At 35.8% G+C, this 12279-nt stretch overlaps 1 protein-coding gene across 2 annotated transcripts; it reads right to left on the bottom strand.

Moving 5' to 3' along the window:
- Positions 1-5679: 5679 nt before the first annotated feature.
- On the bottom strand, positions 5680-11416 carry LOC132273678 (receptor kinase-like protein Xa21). 2 transcript variants are annotated; one of them, XM_059774681.1, is made up of 3 exons: positions 10037-11416; positions 6718-9609; positions 5680-6250 (listed from the first exon to the last, which is right to left on the bottom strand). In XM_059774681.1, exons 2-3 carry the CDS (start codon positions 9452-9454, stop codon positions 5892-5894), a joined length of 3096 nt encoding a protein of 1031 aa, XP_059630664.1. In that variant the 5' UTR covers positions 9455-9609; positions 10037-11416; the 3' UTR covers positions 5680-5891. The 2 variants fall into 2 exon arrangements, with proteins under 2 accessions (XP_059630664.1, XP_059630663.1); XM_059774680.1 differs by having other exon boundaries at positions 6718-11416.
- Positions 11417-12279: the final 863 nt, after the last annotated feature.

Raw genomic sequence — 12279 nt, 5'->3', positions numbered from 1 at the left:
AGGCTTATTCTTTACCGTGACGAGGGTGGTATGCTGTGCTCGGTGGGCCACATTCTCCTCTAGTTGAATGTAAACTTGTGCCCTTGCATTGAGAGTTTGCATGTCCGAAAGGGAATATTTGACTAGGAAGGTATAAAACTTAGTTCTCTGAATCATACCGATCTTGAATGTTTCTATAGCAGTCTCAGGATGACAATCTGCTATCTTTGAGGCCTCCATGTTAAACCTAGATAGGAAATCCTATAGCATTTCTCCTCTCTTTTGCCTTATAGTGAAAAGACTAGCGATGGTCTTCTTCTGTTTCTTGTTTCCGCAGTACTATGCTAGGAACATGGCCCATAAAGCTTCGTAGTTTGGAATGGACTTATGCGGCCTATTCTTGAACCATTCCAATGCTGCTCCTATTAGACTAGTCGAAAAAACCTTACACATGAATGCATCATTGTGATTATCTAGAGCTATCTTCTGCGAATAGTGGTCGAGGTGACGAGAAGGATCTCATGTGCCATCAAACTGAGTGAAAGAAGGCATGGTGAATTTCTTAGGTTTGTCGACAAAGTATATATTATCGATGAATGGAGTCTTCACTAGAGAGTTCTTATGCTCTCTGGCCACCTCGGCGGGCATCTGAATCTTCAAGAGCTTCTTCTCATCAATGGCCTCTTGGATGCCAGTGCCATCCGGAATGCCATTAGACCATATTATAAGCTTACAACTAGACTCGGCCTGTTCGTCCTACATACGATGAGGATTATTGCCCGAAACGACCACTTTGGTTCTCACCTCTGCTCTTGCTGAACTTCGTTAGGCCGAACCTCGTTAGGCTGGACCTCATTGGCTTGAGGTTCATTAACCGGAGGAATGTTTTGGTTGGGGGGAGGTGTTGCAGCATCACTTGGTGGTGGCTGCGGTGCTATCTGGGCCATAGCTACTTGGAGGGCATCATTACTCTGCTAAAGCAATGCAATCTGAGCCGTGCTGGCCTCGTTTGGTTGATGAAGCGTTTCGAATTGGTGCAAGAACTCTTCTCGCATCTTTTGCATTAACTCCATCTACTGATCAGCTACTGCTGCGGATTCTTCGATTGACATTCCCGATTGTAGTAGCATAAAAGATTTGAATCACTCGTGGGAATATAATTCTATACGTTCCCACAGGCGGCGCTAAAGTGTAAGTGCAAAATTTCTCTCTATAAAAGAAATTAAAAGAAATAATACAACTCACTCAATATAAAACAATAATTAACAAACATTACTCAGAGAAAAGCGTATATTGCTCGATCATCTTTATTGGAGGACTAAGCCTCTATTTATATACAAAAAGGTGCTAGAATTATGATAGGACTCGCCTTGCTTGTCCTCCAATTCATTCCATATACAATTCTTTACCAATAAAGTTACTTCCTTTTTCCATTATTTCCATGCCAGACTTTCCCTTTTATAGAACTTTCCTTTCATATAGGATCCTTCGTTTAGTAGGACTCATTTAATCTTTCATGTGTTTGGGCTGAATACATCTTGGGCTGGCTGAGCATTCTTGATGGGCTGAAAGTTTACCATTAGCGATCTTAGGCTAGTGGAGATTTAATTTGATTAAAAGATCAAAAGTATAATTTTTTAGTGCAGTGACGTGGACGACTCTTACTGGAGGGGGATTTTTCCCTCCACAGAGACTAATAGTGACTTGTCCAGAATCAAATTCTCGCTGTAGAGGGACAATACTCATAATCCAGGTCATAAAGTTATCACTGAAGTGGATTATCTACCGGAAGGATTTGATGTTGCTATCATAGATGCTTCGAAGTTCACCTCATCATAGAGGTAGCACATCTTAGGAAATTCCTTAATTCCAAAGAGTAGTTTGATAATATCCGAAAAAAGATGTCCATATGTTCTGTGGCCTCTATTGATGCAACATTGGCACTAAGGGACAACCCCATCTTCATCGGAGATACAGGATTACAGGCCACAGCTTCTCAGCAAGTGATAGGGGATGCCATGCTGACCCCCCATGCGCCACCACCTGCAACCTTGACTGCTTTTCCGGAATTACAGGTTTCAAATTCAAATGTTTCAAATTCAAATGCTTCTTGCCCCCCTGTTAGCTCTACACTGCTACCCTACATGACAAGTCACACACCACCTTTCCCACAAACTAACACACATTTTCCCCTTTAATTCCAACCAACTCTGGCTTTCTCTCGTTCAATCCCAACCAAACTAACCAAACTATCCAAACAAACTAGAATAGTACTCCACCCTCTTATTTACAATTGCCTGCTCCGTTATCACCAACCCTAGACTTTCCCACACCCAAACACTTAACCATCTCGAATGAACAAAACAAAGACAATATGGACGATGAATACTGGGGTACTAGTTGGGCATCAGTGGCTCAATCTCCCTCGGATAACTGGGACTTCGAGTACTTTGAACCAGTCTTGATGATTGAGGGCATTGTTGTTGATCCACCAGACGAGGTTTATGAGGAGGGGGATAACTACTGGAAAAGCTCTTTATTGGGTCTTTTTCAAAAGGAAGATGCCCTTCAAGGTTATTTCCAAAATTGCATATAGGCTTTGGGAGAGCAGAGGACTCCTCAAAGTTGTGGTAAACAAAGATGGCACATTCTTCTTCAAATTCCACTCTATTGATGATTGCAGAGCTATCCTTGCAGGTAGACAATGGATTTTTGCAGGTATACCTATCTCACTTAAATTATGGCAGAGTGAATCACAGCCTTCCAGTAATAGTACAAGTAGCACTCTAACAATTTAGGTAAAGCTGTTTAATATTACCCTTCGCTTCTGGTCACCCAAGGGCCACAGTTATATTGCAAGTGCAATAGGGAAACCACTGTTTGCTGATGCTAACACCCAGTCCAGAAATAGAATTGATGATGCTAGAGTGTGTGTTGAAGTTATCCCTATGTCTCAATTCTCTAAATCATTCCAAGTTAGAAATAAAGGCAAAATGGTGACAATTATCACTGGATGCCATCTGGTTGCACCAAATGTGATACTTTTGGTTACTCCACTGACCAATGTGAGGCCGCCCTACCACTAGTGCTGAAGTGAATTGTGAGGTTTTAGAGGTTCCTTTGGCTGTTAATGAAGGTTCACATTCTCATACATGGCAGAAGGTCACAGGGAAGAAAAGAAATACAATGGCCAATTGTACCCCAATTCCAACCTGCATGATTTGCATCTTTAAACTTACTTTTGGACCTTTTTTTTTCTCTTATTAACTACTCCATATTTATTTATTATTTTTGCCTTATAATGGGTCTTTGTCTTTATTTATTTATTATTAAATAAACTCAATATAAAGTCAAAAAGTAATTAATAAACTCATTTTACACCTAAAAGTATTCTAATATCACTAAGTTGACATTTAAAGCTATAAGTGAAATATATAATTACTCTTTAAAATATGAGTGAAAGTTAAAATTAAAATATTTATTTAAGTGAGATACGACTGGATGTCAAAGATGTTTGTGTAATTTTTTCTTATTATTACTATTTATTCAGCATAAATTAGTAGGTGTTAATTTTTTTAATTATTGTTTACAAATTAGTGGGTCTCTGTCTTCTTCTGCGCGCCATAATCTAATTTTTAGATGGATTCATCCCCAGTTGGTAGAAAGTGATTACGTTATTGAAATAGTCAAGATGCTATTTACTTTATTGCGGTTGACATGAATCACCACTTTTAGTCTTCACGTGCCATTCATGTACTTGCTAATAAGAAGGAAAAACAAGGAAATGTGATAAAGAGAGTTTGTACCACACGTCTATTTATAATAGATTGCGATTAATTATGATTCCTTCTTTGAAAGTGACCTTTTGAAATTTGTTACCAGCCTGAATCAGAATTCTAGACCCCACCGGCATATCAAATTGGACCATAGACAAAGATACGCTATCCGCATGGTCTAAAAAATCTTAAAAGTACATGAAAATTAAAATTGATTTGAATTGAGTACTTTCCTTATATATATATGTTACAAAAAGTCAGTGATAGAATTCTGACATAAAGTTGCCTAAAATATTCTAGTATTACCAAATTAGTCAAAAAAAAATAAAAAATAAATAAATAAATTTGACAAAAGAGATTGATTCATTACTATTAAATGTTAGTCCTTCAAAATACATTAATAAACAACTAAGACGGCATCTAGGACATAAAATTGCCTAAAATATTCTATTACCAAATTAGTCACAAAAATAATAATAATAAATAAATAAATAAATCTGACAAAAGAGGTTGATTCGGGAACGGATCTTCTCCAAGGGAATTCCTCTCCTAGCATCTCCAAGGATTTAATATTATGGCTATCATAGCGCCACATCACCATCTTACCATTCCCTCATTAATTTATCAAAACTTAATTAAATATGATATCTTTTGAATTCCAATATAACAATTACGCTGGTTAAATCAATTTTAATAAATTAAAAAAATATATTAAAATTTAATAAAAATAACTTATTCATTAATTATCCATAAGTTATTTTAAATGTCGACCTCAATGTCATGGATCTTTTATTGAACACAGATAATGTAAAAATAAAAAATTATTTTACTTTAAAAAGAAAAAAATTTACAAAAAGAATATTTTAGGTGTAAACAACCAAGCCCTAATCACTTCCGAGGAGACTCAGAATTATCATCAAATCAGAGGAAACCATCTCGAACCCATTATTAAAACCTCCCTCTCTCATTTTGGATTGTCATGGCGGGTTAAATTAGTTAGTTAGGATTTTTTTTTTTTTTTTTATTTTTTTTTTATCGGTTCAACAGACGAGTTTGTCGCCCTTTTTACACCGTACGTGTTCTCTCCCGAAAACTTGCATCGTCTTCTCTACTGAACTGTTGATTCTTTTTAATTTTCAGCCATATGTGTACGAACACACATACACTGCTTGATTCACGTTTCTAGACTATCATATTATACATACATACATATATATATATATATATATATATATATATATATACACACAAATATATACACATAATTGCTTGTGTATACCTTAAACTAAAGTTGATCCTTGGGTGTTTGAGTATCAATTAGGAAAAAAAAAAAAAAAGTTAATATTTATTGGCAAAAAGTAAAATGAAGCTTAATGATAATTGTTAAATGGAAATTTTAGCGCCAAAAAGTAAAATGAGCCGGATGGGAAATCAGCCGTAATTGGTATCTTGGAATCCAAAAGATACCATATTTAATTAAGTTTTGGTAAATTAATGAGGGAGTGGTAAGATGGTGATGTGACGTTATAACAGCTATGTGATTAAATCCTTGGAGATACTAGGAGAGGAATTCTCTTGGAGAGGATCCATCCCGGTTGATTCATTCCAATTAAATGTGAAAGGACATTACTCAGTAGTGTATTTTTTTTTCATTTTTTTCTCTTGAATTATATAATGAATATTAAATGAGTATTTGTAAATGAAGAAATATTATGTTGTAGTAAAGATTAAGGATAATAATAATATTGAAATTTTATTTAGGGAGGTGATATTGGTATTCTACTTTTTTACAATTACACTACACTTTTAAAAGGAGACGATATTTGTACTCCATTTTAGTTTCAGTAAATTCTAAATTAGATTATTGCACGAACAATTGTTCTAAAAATGGCATATTTTGGACAAGATAAAATCAACAGCATGCTTACGTCAATACTCTTGACCAGGATAGATCTTTATTTGCAATGAAATATGGTTATTGTTCACTAAACTTATGGGGGCGAAAAAATAGAAGCCAAAAATACAGGACGATTTCACAAAAAGGACCAAAAGGCACAACAATAGATCCTAATAAAGCACGAATGGAGAATGTTACAGGAGATGAAGGGGAACAAAATGACTTCCTCCACTAACATATCATGCAGGTAGGTTGACAAGGAGTTGGGATTTTATCCTATAAAGCATGATCACTACATCTTTGATGTCACTTCTTTCTTCTGGCAATTCTGAGGAACACTGCTTTCCTAGTTCCATTATAGCTAGAAAACAAGCTCGTGCAACGTTCATGTAATCTTTCCCATCTTGTTTCTCTATCAAGTATGCATCCACGACTTCCATTACCTTGTCCGGAAGTGATGCATTCACCCATTGCCTTAAGCTCATGTCTTCCGTGAACATTTCATCCGTGGGCTTCTTTCTTGTAAACATCTCCAACAACATTATTCCGTAGCTATAAATGTCACACTTTGTTGTCACTCTTCCTTCGGAACCATACTCTATTAAAAAAACATTTAAAAATATTAAATAAGCAAAGTAAAAAGTTGAGAAAGTTATTATTCATTTTCTAAAAAAAACTATACACGGAGTCGGACTTGTTTACGAAAGATATGTCAGTTTAGAAAGAAAGAAGAGACAAGGAAAGCTAATAAGCTGAGACCCCCTTTTGGAAGATGTTATTTACCTGCTGCAATATTAACCTGAGTCAACCTTAAGGTGAACACTTGCATTATGCATAAGCAACACAAGGAAGATGTTAAACAATTCAAAAAAACCTAATCAGTCTGACTGACTTAAAACAATAGAACTAATTTCCATGAGTTGGCCTGATAGCATCACTAAGAGCATATATGAAATTGTGAAGTTGAGAGTGCCTAACTCACAACCAGCCATAAAATATATCACAACAGATTACTAACAACAATCTTTCAAAAAGTATTTAACAAGGTAAAAGCAAATGATTTACCTGGTGCGATGTAGCCAAGTGTACCTAAAGTCTTGGTTTGTGCTGCAGTATCATCAACTAAAATTTTTGCAATGCCAAAATCTCCCACGTGAGCAACCATCTCTTCATCTAAAAGCACATTGCTGGGCTTCAAATCACAATGGACCACAGGTTCTGATTGATCATTATGGAGATACTCCAAAGCTAATGCAACATCGTACATGATGCTCACTCTTTGAAGCAAATTCAGGCAATAGTTCTGAGAATATAACCACGTGTCAAGACTTCCATTAGACATGTACTGTAGAACCAAAGCTCTTAACTCAGAATTGGAGCATGTACTTATGACTTTTACCAAATTCCTGTGCCGAACATTTCGCAACACTTCACATTCTACATCAAAGCTTTTAAAAGCTCTGTCAAATGCCAAATTCAAAACTTTTACAGCAATGGTTTCCCCGTCAGAAAGTACTCCTCTGTACACAGAACCATAGCTTCCTGCTCCTAGCAAGTTGGCATCACAAAAGTTATTTGTAGCTTGACGAAGCTCCTGAAATGAGATCATTTTATGCTCCATTGTAGTTGGTAATTCAACTGAATTTGGATTTTGCAATCTACTTCCTCGGCCTTTTATTAGCATATACATAATAGCAACAGAGATTACTATTAATGCACTTGCTGGAAGAATATATTTGAGAAAAATTTGTTTAGCCCTTGTTTTTTGGGTGTTGGGGATTTTGCAAGCTGGAACTCCGAGAATTGGCAGCCCACAGAGTCCTTCATTCTCCATAAAGGATTGGGCTGTAAAGTTAACAAAGGATCCTCCATCTGGAATTTCTCCAGAGAGCTTATTGAAAGAGAGATTCAAGTATTTGAGATATGAAAGTTCCTTCAAGGACTTGGGGATGGTACCTGACAAATTGTTGTAAGAGAGGTCCATGAATTCCAATGAGATCAAGCCACTAAATGACTCCGGAATTGGTCCCTGTAATGAATTCCTCGACAAATTGAGAGATCTAAGACCTTGGAAGGTCCCAATAGTTTGAGAAATGTTTCCTCCTATGAGGTTCAAAGATAAATCTATGCTTTCAATGACTCTTGACATTCTCATCTCTAATGGCAAGTATCCACCTAAGGAGTTGCTTGACAAATTCAAAAGCAGAAGATTTGGAAGTGTCCATAAACTCAGTGGAATAGCAGAAGAAAGATTGTTAGAATTTAAGAATAACAGCTGCAAATGACTGAGATTCCCTATGCATGTAGGGATTTGTCCGAGGAGGTTATTACCTTGTAGAGATAACTCTCCCAATTGGTGAAGATGGCAAATCTCATCGGGAATAAGTCCTTCGATCTTGTTACCATCAAGATACAACCTTTGTAAGCTTTCTAATCCTCCAATTGTTGATGGAATGGATCCATTTACATTGTTGTTGCTCAAATCAAACCGATTCATGTTTTTCAATGAACCGATTTCAGCTGGAATAGGACCCTTTATTTGACACCCAGGCATTTCAATAGCTTGAAGCAAACTTGAAAAATTTCCAATTGAATTTGGGAGGATACCACCAATTGGATTGACCCCCAAATCCAAAATCTGCAAGAATTGGCAGTTGGTCAAGGCAATGAGGAAAGTAAGTTCATCACTACTGATTTCTCTTGTGAGTTGATTGTATGACACAATTAGTTCTTCAAGGAGTTGTAAATTGCCTAGGGTAGTGGGTATTGCTCCAGTTAGTAAGTTGGCAGACAGGATTATTTCTCTGAGCATAGAAGAGTTGCCTAGGCTAGTAGGAATGTTTCCGCTTAACAAATTGTGTCCAATATACAGTAATTCAAGATTAGGAAGTGAAAAGCCAATGGTTGCTGGAAGATATCCATGAAACGAATTCATAGACAATGAAATGGACTGCAAGGAAGAAATGTTAAATATTTGTTGTGGGATAACTCCAGTGAGTTGATTGTCTCCAAAGTTCAATGCCATCAAACTTGAAAGTTGGCCAAGTTCTGGTGGCATCTCTCCTTGAATGTAATTATTTTCCATTGCAAGCAGTAATAAACTTGAAATGTTACCCAGGGAATGTGGAATTGTTCCAGTAATTTTATTACGACCAAGATATATATCCTCTAGTTTCTGTAATTTCCCAATGTCTCTTGGAATGGTTCCCTCGAATCCATAATTGGTTGATAAAGAGAGTGTTCTAAGCTCCCTACATTGAGATATCGAGGATGGAATTTGTCCCCGGAAATGGTTGAAAGAAAGATAAAGCCTTTCAAGATTTGGCCAAAGTAGGCAGATATTCATCGGAAGACTACCAGAGATGCTATTATTGGTTAGAGAAATGAAACGTAAAGAAGTGATGTTAAAGAGAGTCCAAGGAAATGAACCTGTCAAGAGATTTTGTTCAAGTCCAAATATCTGCAATGTTGAGATGTTGCCTAGTGATGATGGTATTGGACCCATAAAATTGTTGCTACCCAAGCCAAGGAAAAAGAGTCTGGGAAGTGTACCCAACTCTTCTGGTATGACTCCGCTGAAACTGTTGTCCACAAGCGATAGGCGTTCAAGGTTTTGGCAGTGGCGTATTGTTGGGGGTATTTGTCCTTCCATCATGTTAGTTTCTAAAAGGAGATCTTTGAGGCGACTCAGACGGCCAATCTCATGCGTCAAAGTACCACGGAAACTGTTGTTTCGAAGATCCAGAGCTACAAGGAAGGAGAGATTACCAATATATGGGGAAATGGTTCCTTGGAGACCCATGGAAGCTAGCCGCAACGCGGTGACCCTGTGTCTGCGAGGGCTGCAGGAGACACCAACCCAGTTGCAGAAGTTGGCTGTTTTGGTCCAATTACTAGCCAGAATATTGTGTGGTTGAAGATTGATCTCAGCCTTGATGGCAAACAGAGCGGATTGATCTGTGAAGTTTGAAAGACAGAGAGCCAAATGAATCATGCATGAATTCACTAGCAGTAATCCTATTAGAGTATTCATGTGAATCCTCTCCATCAAAATGGCAATACAGAGATTTCTAAATGTGTTTTAGATGTACTGTCAAAATGCATTATGAACTGGTTTATATTCAAGTATCCAACGTGACTGAGGTGTGAATTTTATTTGCTTACCAATGTGAACTGCAGAGTCAATGGTGTGCCCAACTACCCAAGGTTGGCTGGCTTTAATATGGTGTTAAAAGGATAAGAACAATTATATAATACAGTAATGGAAATGTCATAGACAAAATTGAAACACGTCATGTTTCAATGCTGCCAGGCTATAATGAATATATAATAATTGAAATGTCATAGACAAAATTGAAAAAAAACAAAAAAAAAAAAAAAAAACCTTTGTTTTAATGCGATCTTGTTGACAGACTATAACCAGGAATTTCAACGAGTCTTCTCTTTCTCATACTCCTTATCTCCTCAACCTCATCCCACAAACCATTAGCAGCATAACCCACAATCAGGGGCATCCAAGAAGAAACATTCTGCTAGATCATCCTCAAAAACTCCAAGTCTACATGTCTCCAAAATGTTCCATTTCTCCAAGGTTTTTGCTTGGAAGACAGATTTATGCAACTAAAGAGCAAAGTTCAAGTCTCCACAAGTCGATGACCATAGTCACATCATCAGTCTCAAACCCACTTTTCTCCAACTCCATGAACATACCTATAGCTTCCTTAGCACGCCCACCATGTCCCTGTGAAAAACGCATTCCAAGAACCCAACTTTCTATCAGAATTTTGTTCGAACACTTTACATGCATTTCCAAATTCGCCCGCTTTAGCATACAAACAGAACCACTTCCAGTGAACTCAAGACAAATCCTTACCGCTAATTTGCCGACCCAATTCAGCATCGAAATCTTGGCTTATGGCCTTCAAGAAAATGAGAGATATGCAAGAATCTAGTCTAGTGTATGATCTTATGATGTTGTTCCAGTGAAATGGATCAGGGTGCAAATCTAGGATGTGGGTTCCGATGGTATGAGCATATATTTGATTCAATTCTAGTTAGTTTGTGGAATTGGACGGTTTTGGCTTCGTCTCCGGTGGAATTGAGCAATACAGGGCTTGATTGAGATAGCGCGAGAAATTTGGTACCAATAAGAACATGAGTATGCATAATTGCAGAGTGATGTAGCATGTAAGAACGGATGACGTGTGTCATGCTAAGTGACATACATCGGGAGTAAAAACGAATTTAAAGGCAGCAAAATTAAGTTATAAATAATAAAAAATTGAGAGAGGATACGCCGAGCGTGAGAATAAAAGCTCGAACCTATAAGTAACACTTGTTGAAAGGATTACATGACTTAGGTGTCATGTATATTTAATTGTTAGCAATTTATATCATAATGTGTGTCATCTTTTAAGTTTTTTATTTTATTTTTATTTTTTTGTAATATTACCAATTTAATATTAACTTGTAAAAAGTAAATGGTGGATAAATTTAATAATTCATTCACTATTAATATTATAAAAAAATTAATAAAAATCATTGTCTTATAAAGTTAGATACCTAAAAAAAAAATATTTATTTTGTGTAAATAAAGTATTATATACGTGACCCAAAAAAAAAAAAAAAAAAAAAGAAAAAAAATCCTTATATGCCCTATAATCATATTACAAGAGCATGTATGAACATTTTGAGATAATTTGTACCTTTTTATATTTATCATTCTATTTTTAGGTTATGTTTCACGGTATGTAATTGGAGCCTTAAAATTAAAATTGGTATTATTGGAGAAAAGCAACTCAAAAAATTAAGTTAAAATTTTCTTCAATCCCACTAATTCCAATTCTAAAACTTCCATGCAAAACACCTTCACTCTATTTTTATCTATACAACCTGATAACCTATAGTTATGGGTAAATAAAAGAAATTTTATCAAGATTTTTACTTTAAATGATTTAATTTTTAAAAATTTATTGAATTCAAAAAAGAAATTTGTAATATCCCTAATTTCAAAAAGGATAGTCCTGGTATTTTTCTTTATTGTTTAAATTTCAAATTTTTATTGTTTAAGTGTATATATGTTTATTTAATTGATTTAGTTGTAGTTAATTTATTTGATTGTTTTACTTATAGATTTAATTGTATTAATTATTTAATTGTTATTTAATTGTTTTGTTGTAATTAGTTGTTTTAATTATTGCTTTAATGGTATGAATTTATTTAAATAAATTTAATTAGTTTTAACGTGACGGTAGGATTTGTTGCATATATAGGTTACACAGTTTATAACCGACATTGATTTTAACCTATTTCTTAATGGGCCGAGTAAATCCAGTTAGAGTTTAAGAGAGCCTAGGATTAGTGTGGCCTATAAATATTCACCTAAGTTGTCTACCTAGGGGTTTAGAATAAAATTACGACATAGTAAGGTTGAGAGAAGTTTTTGAGACAGCTAGGAAGAAAACAGATAGCAAACAAAGGATTCGCCGGAGAATTGAGACGGACGTCGGTGTAAGGCAAGTTCTATCCTTACTCTCTCCCTTAGGCTTCGTGTTCTTTGCATTCTTAAACAGTTCTAGGATTAATTGAATCAATTAAAAAACGTTTTCTGTTGTGCTAAACTTGAAA

This window comes from Cornus florida, unplaced genomic scaffold (assembly GCF_030987335.1).
Source record: "Cornus florida cultivar Cherokee Brave unplaced genomic scaffold, ASM3098733v1 CherokeeBrave_3.0.0_Hap2_Chr09, whole genome shotgun sequence".
In the NCBI taxonomy this organism is placed as follows: Eukaryota; Viridiplantae; Streptophyta; class Magnoliopsida; order Cornales; family Cornaceae; genus Cornus; species Cornus florida.
Note: the sequence above shows the minus strand (reverse complement) of the source record. Positions and strands in the feature narration are given on the sequence as shown.